The sequence below is a fragment of the Onychomys torridus genome, chromosome 14, assembly GCF_903995425.1.
Source record: "Onychomys torridus chromosome 14, mOncTor1.1, whole genome shotgun sequence".
NCBI lineage: Eukaryota > Metazoa > Chordata > Mammalia > Rodentia > Cricetidae > Onychomys > Onychomys torridus.
The window spans coordinates 68892405-68919569 of NC_050456.1; the positions used below are offsets into that span (position 1 = coordinate 68892405).

Sequence of the window (27165 nt, forward strand, 5' to 3'; positions counted from 1 at the left end):
TTGTGCCAATTAGAAAGTGTTATGATTGGCATGCTTCTGGGAAACTCTAAAACTACTCTTTAATGGAAATGCTGGCTGCCATCCCCAAAGTACATGGTGAGGCCTTTCAGAACTTCAGAATTAGAAGCAACTGAATGGAAGTATTCGTCTGCAAGGAACTCAGATGGTCAGGTGGTAGGTAACATGAGGATTTGTTCTTGAACCTTAATCTGGTGCCCTCTTTTCACAGGCTCCTTCATGTTGCAGGGTATGTTTGAACCAGGGTTCACTTGACAAACTCAACTTCAGCTCCAGGATTGGGCCACCCTGACAAGAGACAAGCCTGGGGATCCCAGATATATTAGGGTCTCCAAAACAGGCAATCCACTAGGCTTCCCAAATGCTGGAATCCTGCTAGCAAGACAACACCCCCAGCCATGGGAGAAAAAAATAATACCCACCTATTCCCAGCAAATGGGGGAAGCAAGCAGTCTTTTGAGTTCTGGGAGCCTCTAGAACCAGTCCGAATGTTTTGGGTTTGGTCCTACAGCACACACACTGCCCCAGGCCATTTTTCCCTTGAATTTTGAGGCCCAGTTGTATTTTAAGATAAACTGATCCCACGTGCTTCTTATTCATTTAAACTGAACTCATCAGTGATGTTTTGAAAGAGTGACCCAAAGGCCAAAATATCCCCTGAACCTGCTTTTGTAAAGCCTCTAGGTGCCTTTTTTCTTAGAAGCAGGAAATTATATTTAGACAATGACAACTAAAATGTAAACCAAGAGACTTGGGTCTGGTTCCAAATGCGGCACCTTGGAAACCAGTGGGTTCAAAACCACAGGCCAAATCATCTCAGTCTTCTGCATCATGAAGAAAGTTGAGCCCATGCTGTGCTGAGCCTGGGTCAATGGTTCTGGCTATTGCATCAGTGCCCACACTCTGCATGCATCTCTAACCCTGCCCTGTCTCCACCTCTTAAGCCTCCTCACAAGCAGAGTACCTGCCCTAGATGGTGCCTTCTGGCCTCTGCTCTGCAGAGAGTCTCACTAAAGGAATTTGTCCTTTTCTCCAAGCTTCCAAACTGAAGCCTCTATGCCTCTTGGGTGGGTGTTATTAATGCTACCTGAACCTGCCAGAAGGCTCACTGTTGGACATGGTTTGGATGAACTTAGTTTTAGTTAGAGAAAACAATGAACCAGAGCTGTGTTGTATGAGTGAGACACATTCTGTGAGTAAGAAGATAGGCCAGGGCTGCTCAGATGTGGGTGGTCAGGCTTTTTGCCTCCAATGAAGAATCTGAAAACCTATGAATTTGGTGGTGGTGTATGCCTTTAATCTCAGGACTAGGAGGTAGAGGCAATCAAACTCTGTAAGCCCAAGGCCAACCTAGTCTACATAATGAGTTTGAGGCCAACCAGGGCTACATAGCAAGATTCTGTCTCAAAAAAACAAATAAACAAACAAAAAATACCAAAAAAAAAATCTATGAATTGCCCACTAACCTGGGTCCAGGGTACAGCTGAGCACCTTAGAGGCATTTAAGCATATCACTAAGGGGTAGGATAGGAGCCTCCATAGGCTGATCCTACAGATGTGTCTTTGGGTCTCAAGGAGTCCATTTTCTCCTTCTGTATCCTCCTACCCATTCTTGGAACTGGTCATGGGGGCAGCTGTCTACTCGGGTCTCTTTTCTGGAGCGTGTGCTCTTTACCTCTGTCTGGTGAAAACCCAGAGCTCCTGATCAGGGAAGGGATGAAAGGATGAACGCTCTGGAAGAAACCGCACAGGTGCTGAAGGCAAAGTGGCCAGCACCTGGGCCTCACTAGCCCACCTCTCTCTAACAATGCATCTTCAATTCTGCTATTTATTGTTTTAACAAATTCTGATGCCCAGGCCCTGCCCAGGACCAAGAGTATCAGTCTCTAGAGATGGGCCCTACCTAATCAGTTTTCATTCTAAACGGAGCCAAGGGCCACTCACTGGTTTACAGGGATTTGAATACAGTCTGCTTCTGCCCTCTGCCCTCTGCCCTCTGCCCTCTGCCCTTTGCCCTCTGCCCCACCCTTGAAGAGTACCCACAACATACCACATGAGAGAGCAACCATAAGAAAACTTGGGGTTGATGGTGACCCTTGCTTTTCCACTATCCCCATTTCACAGTCCCCCACCTTTTACCCAACCTTTGGTCCAGTTGTGGAGGAGGTTTCAGTTCCTTGGAGACCTTTCCAAACCACTGCACAGAATTAAAACCAACTCCAAGCACTAGATTATCCATGATGTCAAAATTAACCAAACACAGGATTTCTTCAAATATTTAATCAGTCTGGATACCTCTGTCTTCCAACCCAGTTGGGTAAAAATTCTTAAGAAAGCATGAATAAGGGGTCTTCATAAAAACCGGGCTAAGATGGAGGGAAGGCTGGGGTTGGAAAGACAGAGCATAACATGTATCTGAGGCCTTTTTGGAGGAACTCTATCACTTTAAAACCTCAAAATGCACAAGAAAAGGTTAAACCGTCATACAAATTTTAAGAACAATTAAAAACTTCTTTTATGCTGAACATACCAGGTGTGGTTTTAAAATAGACTCTTTAAAACCCTTAGATCCTGCTGTGATGTATTTCCACATAGCCTTCTCTGCACACGCAAGAAGCAAACTAGCTATATCCAGCCTTTCCCATGAGCCCATGGGGGCTTTTGCAAAGCAGCAGTGCAGCAAGAGCTGGAGGAAGGAGCAGAAGAGGCGAGAGCAGGCTGATCAGTCTTTGAACACAGACTCAAACCCCAGCAAACCTAACCTATTGTCTTTGAAAAAAGATGGAAATAAATGGAAGGCCTTGAAGAGTCACTGGCAACCTGACCTCAGGGGGGCCAAGGAGAATACTTTTGGATAACTGCATCGTGGGAACTGGGGGCAGGGTGTCCTTCAGAGTGACAGTCGGCAATAGTACAGGTAGGGGTCAGGACACTGGGCTGATGCCCCAGGGAGATGTTCAGCAGGAAAGGTGCAATGTCTGTCTTGCTCTCATTCTTGCTGGTTTCCTCCTCCTATCCTCTGGTGCTAGTGAAAGGCAGTGTCAGAGGCCTTAGCCCGAGGCTCAGAACGGGTACTGTGACACATATATCCGCAGTCGGATCACGGAGCTGCCTCTGAAGTTGATGACAGTGTTGACAGTGATCATCTCCAAGTCCAGCTGGATGTCCCGAGGCCCTTTGATGGGGCGTGTCATCACCAGGGTGGCACTGATAGGCCCTGTTTGCTGTGGACAGAACGGGGATGGAGGCACTAGTTAGAAAAGATATGGTGTTAACCAAAGGGATGGTTAGGAGGACAACAGCCTGAGCCAGGATGCTCAGTCTAGCCTACTTTGGTGTCACCATAACCATGATGTCATCCATGCTCCTCAGTGGTGCCGAGCTCTTTCCCAGCTTTGCCCATTCTTTATCTGAAAGGTCATTTCCTAAGACTAGCCTCCTCTGATTCCCTAGTCTAAGTCAGACCCCACTCCCACCCCTGCAGGCCCTTAACTTTGCACATGAGAGAAAGGATGTATTACTATATATAATTGTATATGCTACTGCCTTGGTCCATGTCTGCTGTCAAGTTCCCTGCTAGACGGTGCAAACATCCCTGACATAGCATGGTACCATTGTTTAGAAAATGCCTTCCATATCTGTGGGTTCTACATCTTGAGATTCAACCAAATACAGATTTAAAATATTTAGGAAAAAAATCCTGCACCTTTACTGAGTATGTACAGACACTTTCCTTGTCAGTGTTCCCTAAGCAAGACAGTCTAACAACTACTTGCACAGCAATAACATTAGTAATTTCCAAACAAATGACATCAAAAATCACCTGAGCTACAAAAATGACACTGATGATGATGATAAATAATTCCAAGAGCCATTTCAGGATTTTCTAGTTATTGTGGAAGTTTAAATGAGACTAGTCCCCATAGGCTTGTGTATTTGAATGCTTGGTCCCCAGTTGGTGGAACTGTCTGGGAAGGATTAGCAAGTATGCCCTCACTGGAGGAGGTATGTCACTGGGAGTGGGCTTTGAGAGTTCAAAAGCCACTCTGTTCCCAGTTAGCTTTCTCTTCCTCATATTTGTGGATCAAGATGTAAGCTCTCAGCTACTGCTCCAGCATCGTGCTTGCCTGCCTGCTGTTATGCTCACCACTATGATGGTCATGCACTCTATCTGCAACTGTGAGCCCCAAATTAAATGCTTTTTTAATAAATTGCCTTGGTTATGATGTCTTATCCCAGCAATTAAAAAGATAAACTAAGACAAGAACATTTTTAGGAAAAGTGAAATCTGTTAAAAGCCAACCTCTGGGCACCCCATAGTCTCCTCCAAAGTCACCCTTCTGTGACCCTATCAATGAGATCCTATTGAAGTCATGTGAACTTTTCTCTAGCACAGAACCTTCCTAGGACTTCCAAAGTGGCACCCAAGAGAGGGTGCTAGCATCAATTGGGTACCAAGTGGGGGCATGCTCCCGTTCTCTTTTATATATATCTACTTATTAACTTCTCATAAAACTCTCAAAGGCCTTGGATTATCAGCATCAATGTCTATAGATACAGTCAGAAATATGGACTCCCTAGCTCCACCCAAGCTCCTTTGAGCCAGAATCTGTGGCTTAACAGGGTCCCAGGTGATTGATTGGTGGACACACGAACAATTGAAAGGTGCTGATATAAAAGCACTGGATCCTGGGGATTGAGAGACAGCTGCCCTTACATAAAGACTATCCTAAAGATATGTCTCATTATTCCATTCTGCAAACAAGCAAACTGAGGCCTACTGGGTTAAATAATTGTTTGGGGTCATCCAGGGGTAGAGCTAGGGATTTTCATTTGGATTTTCTGCCTGGATGCAAACCTCAGCCCCTCTTTTCATTATTCAACAATTATCAGAAGAGACTATGGACTTTAAGTGTTCTACCTAGTGATGCCCTAAATAGAAGTTCCCAGGACCAGTGAAACACACAGATACAGGATGTCTGCAGAGGAAATAGCATAGGAGGGAACATAGATAGGCTGGAAAATAACTTCCCAGAAGCTGCAGTACCCAGAAAGTGAAAGGAACAGCCTCCACGAAATCAAGGAACTTGGCCCGGATAAAGTCATACCAGGCATGTATTTACTTTGCCTCCATAAAGGGAAGACTCCCCATAAAGTTTGGCACCTCCTCTAAGAATGGCCACTGGTATGGCAGAGGTGAGGCTGGCAGACAGGTATGGGCTAAGCATTAGACCTGCCTTGTCTATCAGGCTATCAGCAATTACAGCCATGCAATTTTCTCCTGGCACTGTCTCTCTGTATTCAAGTCAGTACCCACATAAACAGTACCTCTGTGTGCAGAGGATCTCTCAGACTTCCTTCTCGGCCCTTTCAAAATACCAGCGCCCAGGGCCAGGACTTCAGCAGGGACAGCCATGCAGGGAAATGGCCACAGCACTCACATATCCACTCATTTTGTCCATTTGCTTAAACAAAGACCAAGGATATTAAGGACCTTAACCTGAAGGTGGCTGTGAGGAGAGCAATTTGCAGAGATGTATGTCTGAATGGGGAGTGGAGCAAAGAGAAGCTGCTAGGCTATTCTTTTGAGCAATGTCTTAAATATCTTAGGTAGTTCTAGACCTTCTCATCTAGAAGCAACCTTGGAAGTCATTGAGTTCAGATTCTGGTAGGGCCAGAGCCTTTGAAACCTGATAAAGGCTTGCCTATAGCACCTGGGAGTACTCAAGTGCCAGCCAGGACTGAAGATAGCCACCATTCCCACCAAATTCATCTTTTCAGGCATTACTGAAATACCTGCCCTAAGAATACTGGTCATTAGTAGTTTGGGTAACTACTGATTCAAAACAACAGTGATAAGGCTGGGGACATATCTCAGAGAGAGAACACTTGCCTAGTATGTGTGAGGCTGTGGGTTTGATCCCTAAAATCTTACACATCCCAAAATGATGATCATGAGGCTAGGCATTTGACTATAACTTTAGCCCATTTCTTATTTATCTCTGTAAATAGGTTAAGGGTTATGACCATTATGACCCATAAGGTCATAAGACTAATATAATACTAGAAGATCTGACTCTAAAAGGCTTGTTTTCAATCACTCGGTTCTCGGTTCTCTGTCTTTCCATTTCCTACCATTGCATGTCATGTATTTGCTTTGTTAGTTAGTCCCCCATGTACACCTCAGAGTGTGTGCTTGGGCAGAAGCCATATCCTGTTTGTGTCTGAATTCAGTGCCCAGCTCAAATCTGCATGATGGTACAAGAAGGATGCAGGTGGATGACTTGGGAAAGCTGGTAGAATTGACCCAAAGGAAAATGAGCTACACACAGCCCACCTGATCTCTCTTACCATGGACTAAACATAATTTGGCACAGTCTAAACTCTATGATCCTTCTCTTTTTTTCTAGCTCTAACTGTGCCTCCAAGCCCCCTGATAAAAGCCGATCCAGGCTTCTGTGCAGGGCTCCATTCTAGACAAAATGCTCCCAAGTGTTTGTGAAAGGGCTATGCCTGTGTAGATGCATATATATGCATACCTATGTATGTAACTTGTAAACTGTGTAATGTGTGTTTGCATGTACCTGTGAGCAAATATGTGTGTGTGTGTGTGTGTGTGTGTGTGTGTGTGTGTGTGTGTGTATTTGCATGTGGATGTGTATTTGCATGTGTGATTGGCTGAGACTGTGCTGCTCCCAAGTGCTTCTAACAAAAACCAATGAACCTCAGGATAGGAGAACCTGAATGGCCACATGATGCTCCAACCCCCTGGGTAGCATTCCCAACTTTTTCAAGGCCTAGGAGGTCGTGTCAGTGGCAACAGCAGTGTCTATACAATAATTATACACTGATTGAATGCTTTCTATTGCTACATGATGCTCTTTTGAGACCCTAACACCAGGGGCGGGCAGAAACTTGACACTGAAAGAGCCTGGAGATTGTGGCTTCCATGTAAGTCATCAGGGACTTGGGTGAAAGAGAAAGGGACAGCAGGATAGTAGTCAGGGAATGTCCCTGGAGTCTTACAAAAGCAGGCTGAGATGTCACCGAGGAGTGCACAGGTTTGAGGCAACAAGGAAGAGAAGGGGCACAGTGCTTGACAGTTTCACACCCTTCAGCCCTGCACATTTGACAAAAAGTCCTTCCCTGCTCCAGAGGCTGTGCTAAGTGAATCCAAAAGTCAGCGTTAGGATCTTTTCTAGAGATCAGGGAGTTGAGACTGACAACATGCCCAAGATCACAGGGCTGGGAGAAACTGGAGACTACCAAGGCACTGTACTCAACCCGGCCCACAACAAACATCAGTGAGTGGCCCCTGGGGAGGGTCCTGAGCTCTGGACAGCCCATCTTACCCCACCAGCTTCAGTGTCCTGTGCTCAAACCCCATGGCTTCCACAAGCCTCTGTTCTGGTCCCAGGTGCAGTCTTAGGGACTTTGCCTATCTCCTCCATCCTTTAGTTTCTTTGGTGATTTTTATGACAGGCCTATGTCCCTTTGTCCCTTCTATATCTCTTCTGAATAAAAAATGATAAAGCTGGCAGGTCTTCCTTAGCTTTCTCAGAGAGACACAAGCTACTTGCTACTTTGAGCTCAGTGTCCTGTGTTCCTTAGCTGCTGGGACAGTCTGGGCCCAGAGGAAGTTCTAAGGAATAGGGTCTCCCTCCTGTCCACTCCATCAATAGGACAAAAGTCTTTTCCCACATCACTGGGTACCTCTCAGGCTGACCACCAGAGTGACTGTGGGGCCTGGGGGATTTGACTGGGTGGTGTTTAGTGGACTGACCTGTTGCCTAGACAAGATGGCCTCTACAGAACTCCCGTCTTGCTTAGGGCTGAAGAGAAACTCAGGCAGGAAGAATTAATGATGGAGTCTTAAATCCCTAAAGGGGAGAGCCATCTCTTTACTCAACAACTGGGATGCCTGTGTCTCCAGATGAAGGACACTGGTGGCTGGGCAGTAATTGAGAGGACAGTAGCCCACCAAGACTTGGTAAGGGCAAGTTTCTGACAGACACCAGTACTTATGAGCTCAAGAATGATACACACACACACACACACACACACGCACGCACGCACGCACGCACGCACGCACACACACACACACACACACCACTCCACCTTTTTCATATTTTGGAAGGTCCTCTCACTTCTCATGCCAGCTTCTTTTCAAGCCTTGGATCCTTCTGATTTGGTCTAAGCCAGCTGTAAATCAGTTCCACAAGTCAGGTAGTCACACATGACCTGATTCTGTGAGGATATCACTGACAGTGGATAATGTTAGTGAGAATAGTCCTGAGATTGATAGCCCCAGAGGCAAGGACTGAAAGAGTCTGTCAAGGGGTTGGGGAAGGGCATGAAATACAGAGATACAGCTCTGTCACAGGCCCTTGCATAGGTCTCTCAGGTCAAGGGGGTAAGATGCCCATTGGCCCATCCTTCTGAGTATAATTCCCTGTGGTGACTCCACAGGATCACATACAGGCTCCTGGCTTCAGTGGGCCAAATTGTGTGTGACAGCTAGGTCCCAATCCTGGCAAAGTGTAAATATTATAAGAAAATAAAGGGGGGATGAGGATGAGATTAAGGTCTGAACCCAGGGAAATGGGTGTTCCTAAGTCAAATCCCAAGAGTCTCCATATGAGCATGGCAGAGGGCATTCCACCATATGCAGAAGAGGAGGCAAGAAGGAAATGTGTAAGTGATGTTGGAGTGATGTGGCTATAGTCAGGATGTGTTGGCCAGTTTTACATCAACATGACACAAGCAAGCATCACTTGGGAGGAAGAAGCCTCATCTGAAAAGATGCCTCCATAATCTTGGGCTGTAGGCAAATCTGTAGAGCATTTTCTTAATTGGTGATTTATGGGGAAGGACCAAACCCCATAATGGGTGGTGCCATCCCTGGGCTGGTGATCCTGGGTTCTATAGATAGCAAGGTGAGTAAGCCATTAGGTGCAAGCCAGTAAGCAGTATCTCTTTGTGGCCTCTGCATCAGCTCCTGCCTTTATGCTTCTGCCCTGTTTTGAGTTCCTGCCATGACTTCCTTCAGTGATGGACTATGATTTGGAAGTGTAAGCTGAATAAACCCTTTCCTCCCCAACTCACTTTTGTCATGGTGTTTCAGCTCAGCAATAGAAACCCTAACTGAAATATAGGACATGCAGCAGCCACCAGAAGCTGGAAGACACAGGAAATGGTTCTCCTCTAGACATGGGACAGCCCTACAATGCTTTAGTGTAAATGCAGACAAATAATCTCAGATACTGTGATATAGTTTTCAAAACTATGAAGAAATATATTTCTGTAGTCTTAAGCCACCAGGTTTGTGGTCAATTGCTACAACAGCCACAGAAAGGAATATCTTGGGCCCTTCTGGTTGCCGTGTGTGTGCATATGTTTGTGTGTGTATATGGATTCATGTACATGTAGGTGTTGTGCATATGTGTGTACATGCATGTAAAAATCAGGGGTCAACATCAAGTGTCTTTCTCTTTCTCAGTTGCTTTTTTTTTTTTTTTTTTTTGAGACAAGGTCTCACTATAACCCTGGCTGGCCTGGAACTTGCTATATAGACCAGGCTAGCCTGAACTCACAGAGATTCACCTGTCTCTGCCTCTACTATGATGAGTTCTGGGATTAAAGGTATTTGCCACCAAGCCTCATTCGACTTCTTTCTTGAGATAGGGTCTCTCACTGGGCTAGAAGTTCACCAATTCATCTAGGCTAGCTGGCCTGGAAGTCCCAGGGACCCTCCTGTCTCCACCTCCCAGAACTGGGAACTTAGGTACACATTGCTCTGGTTCACCATTGAAACAGATCATCTACAGATGACGCTCTAGAATCTTCCCCCTGGACAAGTGCCTACATACATGATACAATATGACAAAGATGGTTCTAGTCCAGAGGTCTATAAAGAGGTAAGTCACTCCAGGGACTGAAGAGATGAGAAGCTCAGTCATATACATGGCATGGTACCAAAGGTATGTACACACCCATGGTACTAAACATACATACACAGCATGGTATTGAAAGCATATAATTTACTTTAAGATGTAAGCACATTTTAGGATGTGTGCTATAATACTTGCCACCGGTGTGACTAAGTCAATCAAACTTTCTAGTATTCTATATCTGAACTATTCCATGCCATAGCTATAGGTGCTTGAACATGTGTTGAATTCCAGGAAAGGGATTCTTATTTTATTTTAATTAGTTTAGAAGTTCCAGTGTCTACTGTGTAGGCAAAGCCAGTAGAGTCCATATCTGAGAACTATTTTCTTCTCCTCCTCCTCCTCCTCCTCCTCCTCCTCCTCCTCCTCCTCCTCTTCCTTCTCCTCTTTCTCCTCTTCTTTCTTCTTTTTAGCTAGCACATAAGTACTACAAGAATGAGGGTTTGGGGTGTTATTTTTGTTTGTTTGTTTGTTTGGCTGGTTGATTGGTTTTGTTTTGTTTTTGAGACAGAGTTTCTCTGTATAACAGTCCTGGCTGTCCTGGAACTTGCTCTGTAGACCAGGCTGTCCTCAAACTCACAGAGATCCACCTGCTTCTGTCTCTGAGTGCTGAGATTAAAGGTGTGCACCGTCATGCCTAGCTGTGGTGGTTTTTGTTGGTGGTGGTGGTTTTTAAATGCTATATTCTCAGCTTCTAAACATGCATAGTATGTATATAATATACTTGTCAAGTTAGTAAATGAATGAATGTGTAAGCAAAGGTGTGGAGTCTCTTTCATAGTTCTACACTAAGACAGTGTCATGGCCTAACTTCTCATTTTACAGAGGAGGCTCCTGAGACACATGAAGGAAAAGCACCTTTCACAAGACCATGCAGAAAGTGATAGAAGAGAGACCTTGAACCCTGAACTTCCACACTTGCCCCTCTGGTCTATATCCTTACTCTGAAACATGATTGTAGACTATATCACACAAGGCTGTTATTAAAGACAGAAACCACTAGCCAGCAAGTGACAGAGGAAGAAGGTAGAGAGTAATAAAGACATCATTGACCTCTGGCCTTGATATGCATATACATATATACATACATACACACACACACACACACACACACACACACAAACACACACCACAAACAAAAAGAGTGTGGCCTTTGCTAGAGATGTCAGACATTGTTAAAGATGGTGGCCATTGTTAAAGATGGCCGTCATGGCTCACACTCCCTCTTACCCGCATGTAGAACTCTCGACCCTCATTGCCAGATTTGATCTGGAAAATATAATAGGCACCAGGATAGCGGGTTGTTGCTTGCATCTGGAAGATGTCAGCAGGAACAGAGCGTCCTGACACTACATCCATGTCCCGAAACAAGATGGTGAAGGGCTGGTCTCTGCAGCCAGTATTCTCAGCAGGACACATACAGCGGCTGGTAGGAGAGAAATCGTGTGAGTGCTCAGGGAATCCTTTTCAGGCATTAGCTGTGCCTGCTCCCTCAGTTTAAAACCCTGGAAACAAAGTCATGTCGTTCTCGCCACCCAGAGGAGTAACTGGGGGAACATCTCCATCCCCAGTTCTCCTCTGAGGGCTCTCTAGAATGTAGATGAGATACATCTGTCTCCTGGACAGTAGCCTTCCCTGGCATCAGATGTTCTGGCTACTAAAGGATTTCATTGGACCTCTGGTCATCAGAACACTGGGTCATTCTCCAGTGCACTTCACATGTGTCATGTATTTAGACATGTGCTGATGGCCATATAGTCCTCACTTCCCAATCAAGGACACTCATTAAGAATATTTAAAGTGGAGGCCGGAGAGATGTCTCAGCAGTTAAGAGCACTAGTTGCTCTTTCAGAGAACCCAGGTTTGATTCCCAACACCCTCACGGCAGCTCACAACTATCTGTACTCCATTCCCAAACATGGCAGCTCACAACTGTCTGTAACTTCACTCCCAGGGTGATCTTATGCTCTCTTCTGGCTTCCTCAGGCATCAGGCAGACATACGGTGGACAGACACACATTCAGGCAAAATACCGATACTCATTTAAAAACTTTTAAGAATATTTAAAAATGAAAATTATATTAGACTGATGGTTCTCAAGGGTCCTTCACACTCTCTATTACACGCAGCCCAGTATGTGTGGACTATAATTGAAGATTTTTATTCAATCTACAAGAGCTCAGAACTCACTGGACATTACAGAAATTCAGTACTACGTAACACCATGACCTCAAGTTCTTTACCTTCCAGTAGGAAAACTACAAATATTTAAACTCAAATATTTCTAATGCTGAGCAGATAGTTTCAAACCCTAGGAATAACATAACCTAACAGAACTGTTGGCATTTGTTGCCAAAAAACGTCTGTTGGCTTACCCATCTCTCCTCCTACCCTTCCTCCAGTCCCTTACTGAGCAGAGTTCACAGCAGGAGGCACATGTAAAGAGGCTTCTGGACTTAGGATTTAGTTTGGAATTAGAACTGACAGTTTTTGCAGGTAGAAGGGATGTTAGGGAACAATGACCTAAAATCAACAATGTTGACACCTCAGTGCTGGCCACTGGGTCAGGTGTCTCCTTCTCTCACCAGGGCCTCGGTGATGGCCTCCTAACAGACTGCCCTTTGTCAAACTAAATCAGACTACACCTGTCCCCTGCACACTCTTCAGTGGGCCCTTCAGTGATGCTTGAATGAAAACTGAACACAAGTTTGAGCCTCTGTGGGCCTCTATGAGCCTGCTGGCTCTGCCTACCCCACCTCCAACTACTCTAAAGCTTCTTTAGGCCACTGTTCTTCATACCTCCCTTTGCTGCAGGAGCTCAACTTCTTGTATTCCTTGTAGGCTTAAAGGCCACCCTTGCCTTAGCTACCTGTGTACATGCTATTCCCTTTGCTCTTCCAGTCTTTGTTCAGTTAAGGTCAACTCAACTTCTGGCCCTACCCCAAGGTCATTTTCTCAGTGGCCTTTAGATTTCCAGAACAGGTTCAATCTCCTCTTTCTTCTACAAACTCCTTACTCAGTCTATCATTATGTATCCACTCTTAGGCCAATTTGTTTAATGTCTTTCTCCCTTTCTAGACTTCTGGTAGGTCTCAGGTAGTCCATATATTCAGAAAGAAGTTCAGGCTGGACTAGAGAAGGGTTTCTGGTGGTTAAAGACACGCCAGCATTTCTCAGGAACTTGTGGAACGGGTTTTGCCTCCCCCAAAGGAGTCCTTCCTTGTCCTCCTGATTTGCCCATCCCCTGGCGCTCATGTTTTCTCTCTCACTTTCTCCTGCCCTTTCACTCGCCCTTGCTATTGCCATGATTCTCTCCCACTATCTGGCTTCCCTAGAACTGGCCATATCCAACCTGTTTCTCTTTTCTCTCTGCTCTGGACTCTTCCAGATGTCTCTGGATGTTTTCTCTCTGTTATTCACAATAAAAGAAAATTAAAAAAAAAAAAAAGGTCCCCCTAATGGAACAGTTATGGGGGCAGTTTCTTTACCATGCCCCCTCCCATACAAGCTTAAGCTCCACAAGAGCAAAGCCACAACACCTACCCCAGAACAGGGGCACCATTCACAGTTAACAAGCAAAGACTATAAAGAATCTTCAAAGTATCATGTTGTTAAGGCTGCATCAAAACAGCCAAGTCCAAGCAGCCCTGGTGCCAAACTGATCGCATTAAAATGTCACATGTCAGAGAGAAAATAATTGTTTCCTAAAAGAAATTTGGAAGAGGGCGTGATGGCTCCCAGCTGAAGAGGATCGTGAACAGCTGGGAGAGAGGCATGGACAAGCAGAGATCTAAAAGATGGGCTGGGTCTGGCCACAAGGAGATGGAAGAAATGCCTTCCATCTGGCAGGAAGTATGTGCACAAAGGCTGGGAGGCTGGGCCCTCTGAGTGTCGGTCAAGGTGAGAGCAAATCCTGTTCCAGCTGGCAGGAGCACAGGACACCTGAGCAGACAAGGAGTTGGAAGTGGGTGACCATCACATGGGCCTGGGGCTTTAAAGGAGGAAGTCTCTAAGCTTTCTCAGGGCAGAGACTTCACTGGTAACATCCGCTCAACGCTGCCAGTTGGATGGGATCAGTTTCCAGCCAGACAAACCCAGAGAGACCCACACGTGGAGAGTAGCTTAATGCTCTGTTGGGCTACTTGGGGATTTGGAATCAGAAACTGGAAGGTCCCTATTCTAAAGAATTACTTGGAAGCACAGCTCATAGCAACGCATGACAAGAGCTCTAAAGGACACCCCAATCCTGACTTTGTCATCTTCTTTTGTCCATTTTTGTAATCACAGCAGGAATCACATTGGTAAACCCTGAGTCCCTTTGAGAGAAGAATGGGATGGGTGTGGCTGACCCAGTCATTCATTCCCACTGTGAGGGTTTGCAGGTGCTGGGGGACAGGGAGTAGAGATGACTGAGAAGAGGACGGCAGATGTACAAGCATGTGTGTGTGCTGTGTGTGCTGTGTGTGCAGTATGCTGTGCATGTATGCTCACCGTGCAGGATGAGGAACTGAGATGGGCCAGCATAGGGTGGGGGTAGGGTGGAGATTAAGGGAAAGAAAAGAGACAAAGGAGCCCAGGTCTAGGAAACACACCAAGGTGCCACATCTTGTTGAGGCTGCCTTTTCAACAATATTATTTCACATTTGATGATTTAGTAATTGATCTGAATTTAGGACTTCAGAAACTTGACTAGGGCAAGCTAGTTATCCTTGGATATTGAGAATTCCAAAATTCAGCAGCTTACCACTCACAGAGCAGTCCCTGGACTGGAAACCTTCATTTCTCCTGAGGCTTGCCAGAAGAGCAAAATTACAGCCCTCTCCCAGGTTACACTCTTGCATCTGAGCCCACACACTCTAAGATCCTCAGGGGAGGGCTGTGTGCCACATTTAAGAAGTTCATCTCTGCAAGACCCCAGGTATCTAGAATGTCCATTGGTAGCACAGATTCATGAATTCTGCCTCTCTACTGGCTTTCTAGATAATCTTCATATAGTTCTGACATGCATTGGGGAGCAACAGAAAACACTGTATGTAGGCATAGACCCATCTGCATAAAGTAAGAAGCAGGCCAGATCTCCTGACTCCTTGGCTGGAGTAACCTCCTTTACAAGATACTGACTGTCTCCTGTGCCAGGTCCCCACCCCTTCCACTTCCAAAGGACTAGCCTTGACTTACTTATCACCAATCAGCAGATAAGGCTCCTCACAGCGGATGGGGTCAATACATTTGAAGCCCCCTTGTAAATTGTAGCACGTCTGCAGTGGAGTGCACGTGTGGTTTCTATGCTCACATTCATTGATATCTGAAATGCAGGGTAGAGAAGAAGCATGGTGTTAGCCCTGGACCAAGGGGGGTTGGGAGTAGGGTGAAGATGACCCTGGACCAAGGGAGGTTGGGAGTAGGGTGAGGATGAGAACCCCTTGCATCTTACTATCCAATGTAGCAGCCATTGGCTCCACACAGTTATTGGGGCACTCAGTGTTGGTAGTGAACATTGAGATGTGTTTGCAACAGGAAATAGACACCAGATTTCTATGGTTTAGTAAAAAGAAAGAATCTATAGTACTTATCAGTGACTTTTATATTGAGTATATATTAAAACTACAAAATGTTTGGATAAGTTGCTTTAAATGAAATATAGCATTAAAAGTAAACTTCATCTGTTTGACTTTATTATTTTTAATGTAGCTACTAGATGAGTTAAGTTAGATGGCTCATGTTTATAGTAATTCACATGACATTTCTAATGCCCAGTACCACCATGGATAATTCTTGCTTGGTGTTGGGATACAATTAATAATAAAGTAGTCATTCTGAAAGACCCTGGTAGCTATAGTGTAGGGCTACCAATATGGAAAAGACTTGGCCTTTTCATATTCAGGTTCTGGACCCTGTGAGGGACCTAGCAGTCAGTCCCCCAGAATTCAATCTTCAGGAAGTCATAGAAGGCCAGCAGGGCAAGCTGGCCTCAAGGAAATGTGAGAAAGCCAACACTGATATGTTAGTGGGGCCTAGCTACAAGAAGCCTTGGTTAGGCCTGAAATAATCATTCTTGGGGTTGCAGAGGTCTATCTGCCTGGAAGAACAGAAAGCAGCTCTAGAAAGTGCCATCTACCACTCCAGGGGTCATTGTAGACATGTAAGTGGTCCATGTCCTGGCCAAAGGTCTGGTTACAGGAGAGAGGAGAGAGCTACCCACTCAGATGCCTTGCCCATAGCTGCCAGGCCCCACCACACCCAACCCTGACATCTCAATAAGTTACAAGAGCCCACAGGAGGAGACAGGTAGATGGCCGTCAGAGTCAGCCCCATCTGCCCCATCTGCCCCATCTGCCCCATCTGCCCCATCTGCCCCATCTGCCCCATCAGCCCTCTGTACAGTCTCACCCTGGCAGCTTCGGTTGTCATCCAACAGGACGTAGCCTAGAGGGCACGAACAGAAGTACGAGCCTGGCTGGTTCACACATTCGTGTTGACAGAGGAACTCGGAGAAGCTGCACTCATCCATATCTGAGAACAACAAGGTAGAGCTAGTGTTTATTTTCACAGACTATCTCCAACACCCACTCTTTCCCAAGAGAGACAATGACTCCAGGCTATGAGGTTGCCAATTTACTTCTTGATCACCTTTGCTGATGGCGAGCTCCCTGTGAGGACAACCACTGATACATGGATAGCTGTACTAGGGTGGCAGGAAGCAAGGCTGGCACCATGTCTCTGGTGGCCTGACTGTCTCAGATGTTCCCTGGGACAAGAGATACAGCAATCTCCAGCCTGGAACCATCCTGCAGAGGATGACTGGGATGCTACCATTAGTCTGCATAGACCTTGGCAGCAGACACAGGAGCAGGAGTTCTAGAAAAGCCAACTCTTCATCACACACAGAATTTGGCAATGCAGGCCCCATTTGCGCCTCACTCGACAGGCATGCCAAAGAAAACATGTTTTTCTTGCATTTGTTGTTTCCCGAAAATTGCTTTCACTGGTTTCCCCATGTGACATGTCCTCGGATTACTCTGGAACTCACAGACCACTGGTGGCTCAGATCACCCAGAGAGAGTGTTGGCATGAAGGATGCTGCTGCTTTGTCTTTGGAGAATCCACATGTCACATGGCCAATGTTTTCTGTGTCTAAGAAGGGAACCTCTCCCCATCTTTCTGAGCTGTCTCCCAGCCATGGGTGAAGGGTCAGTGAACTTACAATATGATCCCCTAATTGGAGTTAGCATACTCCAGTATTATTCAATGCTCCACCAGCATTGCAGAGAAATCTGGGGACTCTGGCCCCAGCCTATCATAGCATAATGCCATTATTTGCTTCTGTGTAGTTTGCAGTTCCATTAATTCCTTTACTTGGTGTTAGTAGCGATGTCTATCGATTCCCAAGGACTCCTTTGTGTCAACCCTCAGGTTAAAGGCTCAACCTATCACATCGTATTTAATCCCCACCTCTACCCTGAGAAGGTGCTGTGACTATCTGGGTTTAAATACATAGATAGATAGATAGATAGATAGATAGATAGATAGATAGATAGATAGATAGATAAATGGGGCTCACAGGACTTAAGAAACTAGACCAAGTTCATAGATCAAATAATTACATATAAAATCATAGATCTGAATGTGACCTCTCAATATGACTCTGGTGAGCATGATGAGGTAACAACCTGTTCAGGACCTAACATCATCAGATCTGGGAGTGCCAGTGTGGGAGAAATACATCAGCATAGTTCCAGTGTAGAATGGGAGGGAAAACCCACCCCTCCTTCTTCTGGGTGAAGGAGAGTCACCAACCCACTACACTCTGATTTGTCTTAACATCTGCAATTCCAAATTCCAGAAAGTTTTTGTGTGTTCCTCCCCTCCCCATAAAGGGCTGTGGCTCCACCCTTCACTGAAGTAGAAGCCGGGTGTTGGGCAGGGAGCATGCCTTAGTCCATTTTCATTCTCTCTTGTTAAAACCCCATCTCACTTCTAGAATCAGCACGGCTTAGTAAATCCCCCCAGGACATGAGGACAAGACTTGGGAGGGGCTAATGCTGCAAAGACGGCCTAGCCCAGCTTTGAGAATCAAATGAGGATAATAGTACTCCAGCATCTAGGGAAAGTGCAGAAAACAAATTCCTGAGGCCATTTCTAGCCTTCTACAAGGCCTGCTGGAGCCAGGACTCCCAGTAAAGATAGTAGAAGGTGGTATCCAGTGACCATGTGGGAAATGCGAGTCATTTAGAGTCAGGTGAGAAAATCTTGCCAAACTAGAAAGGATTTGAGCTCCTCATGAAGCCCAAAGTCCTTAATACTTAGAGAAGATTCATTATGTGGTCACGCCATTGAGGAACACCAATTTGTCTAGTCCTATGACCACTCCATGAAGACAGTTATCCATCAGTGAGGAAACTGAGATTTGGGCAGCACCCTGGCCAAGGAAAGCAGGGACTAACCGAGGCTTTGAACCCAGTCCCACCTGGCTCCAGAGTCCCTACCTCAGTGCCCTGACTGTGATCAGGGATTGCAGGTAATTCTGGGGAAAGTACTAATCCCATCCTGTGATGCAAAGCTTTCCACACTTCTCAGTTCTTTGGCCCAGATCCCTAAGGAATGTCAGGAGGGGAACTGAAATCTAGGAAGAAAGGGGCCTTTCATGCCTCTGAGTGGGGCTGGTATTTAACCAGGCTGACGCTCTGCAACTGCTTGCCTTGGCTTGGAGGGCCCTGTCTCTGAAGAGAGGTGGCCATTTGTTTCTGAGAACTGTGTCCCTAGAACATTCCAGTCCCAAGGGAAGCTGGTAAACAAGTCTCATTCACAGCCTTGGTAGGTTCCTGTTACAGTGAAACCCAAGCCTGGGAAGCTTTCCATTCTTCTGGGTCATTTTTACACCTAAAGCACCACCTCCTTTCATTTTGAAGATTACAAGAAACATTAATGTGGACTGAGCTAATTCACAACTGCAGAGGAGGTTAAAACTGGTGGGATGGCTTTGCTTACATTTACAAAGAACAAAGAGACAGAGACAGAGAGACAGAGACATACAGGTGAGTCCATAGCTCTGTGTTGAATGAGAGGTCACAGACTGAATATCAATAAAATGTGTTTCTTAGTTTCAGTAAGTTCTTACTTTCATAATAGTGCTTTTTAACTATCTATGAATTTAACACTCTTGGGGAGAAAGAGGAGCTTAATAAGATAATTACAACAGGCTCAAGAAACTAGACTGAGCAGAGAATGAGAGCAATTGGGGCTTGGATTTTTTTTTTTTAAGTTAACTAAGACACATCTATGTTCTTGAAACACATGGCTAAGATCTCACTCCCTCAACAGTCACGCTTCTACTTACTGACTCATGACCTGTTTACTGTGTGCTCACTGTGTGCCAGGCCTAGAGCTGGGCTGTGGTTATTTGATGACATTCCCAAAGTACACAAAGCATATGCACTTATATGTATGATTTATTTACTCAATGTCCTCCTCATCTAGTGGCAAAAGAGATTATTCCAAGAACACTGTCCTCTATAAATATTACCTCTACCATTTTCAGGTCTTGAGTCAGTGCTGGGAAAGGACAGATAATAACTCTCAGACCAACAGGCAAAACTGGGTGAGTTTTCCCTCTCCTCAACTCTAACTCAGATCCAGAGAGGAGCCCTGAGTTTGCATTAAGGGTCAGATGACCAGGAAGGTAAGACTGAATTCCACATCTCAGGAAGTGACTCATCTTTGTTCTGTGTGATTATGTTCCCATGACACTGGAAAATATCTCTAACTAGACACACAACCAGGACATGAGAGGAAACACCTGGGATGAATGCTTTGCCCCAGCCCTGGCTCTCTGAACAAGTGGACAGCTCCAATGCCAAGTTCATTACCACTGCAATGAATGCCATCTTCCTCAAGTTCATATCCTGGGTCACAGCGGCAGATGAAAGAGCCATAGGTGTTGACACAGGTTTGAACGCAGGGGTTCTCAGTTTCACATTCATTCACATCTGTACAAAACCAAAGCGCATCACTATTAGCATGACAGAAAAAAAAAAACACACACACACACACAAACAAGGAAACATGAATGAGCAGCAAAATCTAATATCACCATGTTTCCAGATTCCCAGGTACCACGGATTCCCTCCAGCCAGGACCTCAGATCATGATCTCACACTCTGTGAGACTGTGTTAATTGTCCATTTACTGGCTCTGGCTGAGCCTTCAGGCACACCTGTGAGGGATTATTTCACCTCTGGTCATGCCTGTGAGGGTGATGTTGAGTAAATTAACTGAAGTGAGCAGCACCATTCCCTGAATAAATGGAGAAAGTGAGTGTGAACTAGCTGTCATCAGTCTCTGTTCTTAACTGTGGGTGCCACGTGACTAGCTGCCTCCAGCTGTCGCTGCTGTGACAGCTTTCCCAGCATGATAGACTGTAACCTTGAACTGTGAGTCAAAATGAGTGCTTTCTCTCTTAAGTCTATCAGGGTGCTTTATCACAACCACAGGAAAAGTAACTAAGACAGTCTCCAACATGTAACCTGAAGATCTACAGCCTCCATAAGCATGCCGCTTCTGGAGTAGCAAGCCACAAAGGAGATAAATGGTACCCACATAACACCTATGTGTGTGTATACTTGCACCTCCCAGGAAGGCTGCTCTCCCAGATTCACCCACAGGATATCCAAGCAGAACCCACTCTCCCATCTCCAATTTTCTCCTCTCTCACCCTCACTGACTTTGAAATTTCAGAGAGATAATCATGACAATTCTGAGACTGTGTTTATTATTAATAAATAGCCTCACTGATTATTCTTGCAACAATCCTGCTTTCAGACCATTGTCCTCCATTCTGCATGTTACACAGGTAAAGGAGGGCATTATATAGGGCACAAAGAGTAACACTGGATGCCTCCTCCTGAGTGTGGTGATGGTTTCATGTCAGTATTGACAGAATGTGTGCCTACAGCAGTGCACTGTATTGTGTATCAATTACACATCGGCAGAGCTATTTTTGTTTTGTTTTTTGTTTGTTTGTTTGTTTTTTGAGCTGAGGATCGAACCCAGGGCCTTGTGCTTGCTAGCCAAGCACTCTACCACTGAGCTAAATCCCCAACCAGGCAGAACTATTTTGATGTTTCTGAAAATTGAGATACACGTCCCAATTCACATTCCAGCAAGGGCCTGGTTAGAACTACAATACAAGTCAGTAATCCCTTCATAATCCATGGGATTCATTCTGTACAGCTCCTGGGGGGAGGGAGCAGAGGGAGATCCTTCTGACACAGGCATCAGCTGACCATTGTAAGAACACCACCCCCACAAGCTTCATATGCCCATGGTTCTAGTTGAGAGAGGTTTTCTCCACCTCAAAAGTCCAGTTAAGCCTTTTAAAGCTCTGAAAAAGAGCTTTGAATGTTCTCAGAAGTAAAGGCCTTTGTGGTAAGCAGCTTCTGAGGGGCCTTGCACAGGGGAAGGCTAATCCCATGCCCACAAAGTGCCTGCTTCCTGCCAACTCTGGAGCCCTCAGAGGAAAAACAAACAAATGAATAGCCATAGGAAGGGTCTGGTGAGATACCAGTCTGCCCTGGTGCCCATGCACCCAGCACTCAGGGGAGGCTGGCATCTCCCCATCCAGACTAGGGCAGGGCTGGCCAGGAGAGGGTCCCTGGTGGACTAAACCACATACCAGTTTAGATAGGCCAATGTTGCTGCACATTATGGCTGGCATCCTTAGTTTCTGGCCAGACACTTGCCATGTAGTGATGAATGAGCTCAATACTGTTTCCATAGCCCAAAGCTACTTTTGAAAGGACAGAAAGGGCTATATCCCTTGAACCCTAGCAGCTTCTCTTTGCTAGATTTTCCAATGGGTACTTAATCCTGAAGGCAGGGACTGAGGAGACAGTTTAGTCAGCAAAGGGCTTGTTATGTAAGTGTGACAATCTGTGTTCAGATCCCCAGCACCATATAAAAAGCCAGGCATGGTTGCATAAGTACCAAGGTAGGCTGGCACAGCTATAAACCCAGTGCTGGAAAGGTGGAGATAGGATTCTCCCTGGAGCTTAGTGGCCAGCAGTCTGAATCCTGAGGGTAAGATGCCCCAAGCTAACTCACTGAGCCCTTGGCCTTTCTCTCAACTCTGACACCACCAAGCCACCTGACTCTGACCAAATGGCTTCACCTCTGTGAAGCTCAATTTCTTTATCTGTTCATCATGGCCACAAACACTCTCCTGTCTACTTCATAAGACTATTGCAGGGGTCAGTGAGGTTAACAGACATAGGCACTTTAAGGAGACATGAAGTGCTACCATTGCAAAAGCTTGACAGGACCCGTCACAGCCTGTGTGACCCACGGGCCCTGCTGATGCAATATCCTGGTGGCGGAGTGCCCATGTCCAAGCCCAAGTGCTGCCTATGGACACTGTGCCAGCCTCTGAGGGAAAACCTGGGCTGGCACCTCCAACCCCAGCCTTGGCCCCAAGAAATCATCATCAGCCCTAAGCCGCTTATCTCAGCAGCAAGGGAGCCAGGCGCCTGCTCCCTGTTCCAGTGGGAAGGAAGGGCTCTGTTTTATTTATTTCCTCAACCTCCTGGCCCAGCTCAGCTCTCAAACACACACACACACACACACACACACACACACACACACACACACACACAGAAAATTTACTGCTTCTTGCAAAAGGAGCCCAGTCAGGGGCTTCTTGGAACAATTAGCAGGACCAGCTTTAAAGGAGAGAGAGCCTCACAAAGAACCCAGGATCAACCCCTTGAATGCTGATACTTCCTGTTTATCCAGTGATTTAGATATGGTTAAACTAATGGAGACACAATATCCTCTGAATAGCTGGCCAGGAGCCTGCACGCCAGAACTCACTCAAATGGTGAGACAAGGAAATGGGCCCTGTAAAACCTGGGGCAGACTCCAACAAAGGCTTCATTCTGTGTCTCTCTATCCAGATCAGCTAGGGACTGGAGGCTAGAGCCAGAGGTGGATCCCAGGCCAAATCATGACTTATATTAATTCTTTGGGTCTTAAGGCCTTCATTGACTTCCTGAGCAGAAGAAGCCTTCCAATAGGAAACAGGGTGGACACATAGCTTGCTTTTCTTACTGATCAGTGTTAGAAGCAATCTGGTGAAAACCAGAAAGTACCTTTCTTTTATTCTGCTTTTGTGGAGACTTTTGAGGAGCCAGGGAAAGTAACTCACCCTTGACTGTGCTGGGCAATGGGTGTTTCTGACATAGATCAGAGGAAACATTCCTGAGAGAGATCAGGAAATGGCACAGGAAACATTCTCAAAGTACCTATGTGTTTGTTTTGTGATTCATTAGGGTCGGGAGCTCTGGAAGCCACTTCTTCAGGCAGACACAGAATGATAGGAGGGTCACAGACCTGAAGAGTCCTTCTGATGGGTGACTATGGCTCTGCCCTCTGAAATCCTCAGAGTACTTTTTTAGCTGTTTCATATACATCACCAGCTCTAATTTCAGGTTTCCATAAGCAATGGAGATGAGTGAGAAGTGACTAGGAATGAGGACACGCGTTAATGACAAGTGTTCTGCAGACATCAACTGTCAGGCTCCAAAGGTGACTGCATCTAGTGTTTCATATTGTGTCCAAGTTATCACACGTGTCACATACCTTGGCAAGATCTTCCATCTTCATTGAGGGTGAAACCAGGGTTGCACGTGCAGGAATAGGATCCAGGAACATTTGCACATAGCTGCTGGCAGTAACCATAGCGACATTCATCAATGTCTGGAAACAGATGCAGGCAAGGTAAGACAGGGCTCCTCTCTGAGGCCACCATCAGCACGGCACCATTGCCCTCCTCCTCTAGGATGGGACTAGAAAGGGCTGTCAGGAACTATGATGCCTTTGGATCACAGTGCTCGGCTTTCCTACAATCCTCTACCTTCCCCAAATAGTCTTCCTTCCATCTGAACCTATCATGAAACTTGTGACAAAATTTTTCTGCCTTGATTGGGATATTGCACCAGATGGCTTCTCAGAACTTAACCAACTCAGATTTAACAAAGACTTATGCAATTTTAAGTTTCAATGCTATGATTCTCTATGATCTTTTCAGCACCCTGAATATGAACAAGTTAGCGTGTACAAAGAAGTGCTCTGGTGAGCTGTCTGCCAGCTCCACTGACAATGACTATGTCCAGCTGGAAGGAATAGGATGCCCATAGGATGAGCTGGGCAGTGCTACAGTGAGACCTACAGACACAACACTGCACGGATGCTTGCGTTCACCTTGGTCCTTAGCCTTACACTGGAGTGGACGCAAACCTCCAGATGAACACACTCCTGAGCCATGGAAAGTAGCGACATGGTGGGGAGTGTGTGTTTCTGACAGAGCTTGGCCTTATCACCTCCCTGTAACATGTGCCAGCCCATGAGGAGCCTGACGTCATCAGAAAGCACTTAATAACATCCCAGGCTAAAAGAGTGATGGGCTGAGCAACTCACTCCTATTAGGCAGGGTTCCTCCACTGAAACCTGCGTTCTCCAGAAGGACAGTGTCCTTACACTGGCTCAGCTGAGACCAGCTGATCTGACTGTGCTCTACATTCTAATGTCCCCTCCCTGGAACCTCAGCTCTTAGAAAGGTATAGGCAGCAGTCTTTGTGCCTTGATCCTTGTGCCCAGTTTCTACTACCTATGGCTAGAAATAACTCTTCCATCCTCCAGCCCAAGCCATTGCCTATTTTTCAGCCCTCACTGGAGTCTGTGTCCTGCTTTGTGATTCTACTTTATCTTAGTCCCATTTGCTTCTAACATGCCCCAACAACATTCCCCTGAGATGGGCAGCTCCTATTTGGAAAGCCTTTTGGCTTGTATAATTGCTAATCTGACCTCTTCCCAAGACACAGCTGGAAATATCACCAATGCTGCCTGAAGAGGCATCAGAGGCAGAGAGGGTACCCTCTCCTTTGGAGTATGTAGGAAGAAAGGCAGCCCCATCCTCTGTTTTTCCGGAAAAAAAAAAAAAGGCAAGGTCTCCAACAGTGCACAGAAGGGACAGTAGGTGGCTGTAGAATGTTTAAAGAGAAAGAACTTGGCCAAGGGAAGGCCTGGGGTTAGCCAAAATTAAGGAAGATCCCTATGTCAGAGGTGAATACTACTGGACCATGTCATGTCAGCACATTCTACACCAATGAGCATCCCTCGAGTGGTGCTCTGAGCAACATCTTTTGGCATCTCTCAGATGGAGAAATTTGCCCTCTGGGTATCAATGATGGACCCATGTACCATGCCTCACATCTCTTTAAGTGGCCTTTGTGGTAAGAAAATATCTGGCCAGGGGAGCCAGAGACATCAATATTAGACCTAATTTGTTTTAAGTTTATCCAAAATGTTCCTCCTCTTTGAGTTTGTCTCCAACTCTATAAAAGCTAGATGACATAATATCTAACATCCTTTCCAGCTCTGGAGTCCTACATAAGAAGTTCCTGTACAAATAACTCTCTCTTGCTGGTCTGCTTACATTCAGACCAGTAGCATCACATTTTCCATTAGAGCAGAGGTTGGTTTAAATGCATAGGGACTATCATATTCCCAGATGCCCTCACACATCAGCTCTTCTGTGCCTCCCTGCAAAGGAGAGCCATGCCAAGACCAGGCAGTTTATCATGCCTCAAGGACACTTCAGACAGGGTACAGAGTAAACCCAAATTCAGCCTCTATCCAGAGACCTGGAAGGAAAGCGTTTGGATTTTTGTTTTGTTCCTTTTCATTTTTTCCCATAATGTTGTTTGAATCGAACTTTGAGGCAATTTGTCTAAATGTAAATCCAGAGAATAGGAAAAAAAAATACAAGGGATAAAACTGCCAGCCAATGATGGTTGACACCTCTGGAGTAAAAAGAAAGAACACAGCTGTGGGGTGGGCAATGGAGTGGCAGGTCAGCTGTGCTAGGCTGAGATGATGCTGGAACACTGCTGATCTACCTTTGAGATTTAGAACATTTCTGTATCTAAGCAAAAGTATTCCCTTGGCTTAGTACTATTTCTAACTAGGGTAGAATAACCCTCATTTCTATTACTTCCTGGCTTAGCTATAAACTTCCTGAAGGCAGGAAGACTCGTCAAACTTAGGCCCAAGCCCTTAAAATGTAGTTTCATATATATATATGAAATGCTAGTGATGGTGAAAACTTACTTTAATGGACGGTGACACGTGTAAAATAATTTAATAGCTTTCTATACATACCCAAAGAAAAGCTTCCTTGGACCTCCCTAGTGTACCCACATTGTACTGTATCCTTGACACCCATCAACTCCCCCCGAGTCCCTAGGAGCCACAGGGAGCTCTTACCTAGGCACTGGCCTTCCAGAAGCCAATAACCATCGGTGCAGGAACAGGTGTACCCTCCTTCCGTGTTGATACAGATTTGGGTAGGGTTGCACTGGTGTGAGTCTGTTGCACACTCGTCCACATCTGTAACACAAAAATTATTCCAGACAGTGTCACACACATCTAAGAACCCTGGCTTCCCCTGCTGCTGGGCTGGGAGACTGTTGATAATATCACTGGGTTAGACCAAGAAACAGAATCACCTCCCTGATAGGTACTTTTGAATTAGAATGGGCAGAGCTGGTTTTGCTCAGAGAAATACACAAAGGGGAGGAAACATGGCCATATGCCCTCTTCATCAGCCATTGCCAACCTTTTCTGAACATACGCTGCACCAACAATAACTCATCTGTGTCGATCCTGCCCTCTCCTGCCTACCCCTTCCTCTTGTCTCCTCTATCATGACTGCAGCAGGATTTACTCATTGACATCTTCTCTCCACCTCTGCCAAACGGACCATCAGGCAGTCAGAAGTATCATTAAAAGCTGCAATTCACTGTGTGGTGTGCTCCACACTTACCCTCATGGGACTCCATGATCCCAGTTTACAGCTGGACAAACAGAGGTGAGGGATCAGTAAGCACCAAGCCACAAGCTTAGGCCACACCCACTCCTGCCTGACTCAAGTCTTCTCTGTGAGGAGATGACAGAGGACACAGCTGGAACCAGGTAGATGCAGGAGGGGCTGGCCAAGAGGACTGAGCTTTCAGTACCTTTTCCATGTCCCGCTTCACATATCTGCCTGTTGACGCTACAGACTGTAGACTTTATCCCCATTCACTCAAATGGCATCTTTGGGCTGAGGACACAGCTCTGTGTTAGTGTATCTGCCTGGTATAAC

General features: G+C 45.8%; 1 protein-coding gene across 2 annotated transcripts in view; it reads right to left on the minus strand.

Moving 5' to 3' along the window:
- Nucleotides 1-2227: 2227 nt before the first annotated feature.
- Fbln5 (fibulin 5) overlaps nt 2228-27165 on the minus strand; it is a 71578-nt gene continuing 46640 nt past the window's right edge. Inside the window, exons 5-11 of one of the 2 annotated variants that reach the window (XM_036206078.1) lie at nt 26286-26408; nt 23601-23717; nt 19835-19954; nt 16359-16481; nt 15147-15273; nt 11199-11394; nt 2228-3242 (exon numbers count right to left, since the gene is read on the minus strand). In XM_036206078.1, the coding sequence (XP_036061971.1) occupies nt 3081-3242; nt 11199-11394; nt 15147-15273; nt 16359-16481; nt 19835-19954; nt 23601-23717; nt 26286-26408 (968 nt within the window). In that variant the 3' untranslated portion in view covers nt 2228-3080. The remainder of the gene's footprint in view (nt 3243-11198; nt 11395-15146; nt 15274-16358; nt 16482-19834; nt 19955-23600; nt 23718-26285; nt 26409-27165) is intronic. The other variant, XM_036206079.1, reaches the window with a different exon arrangement.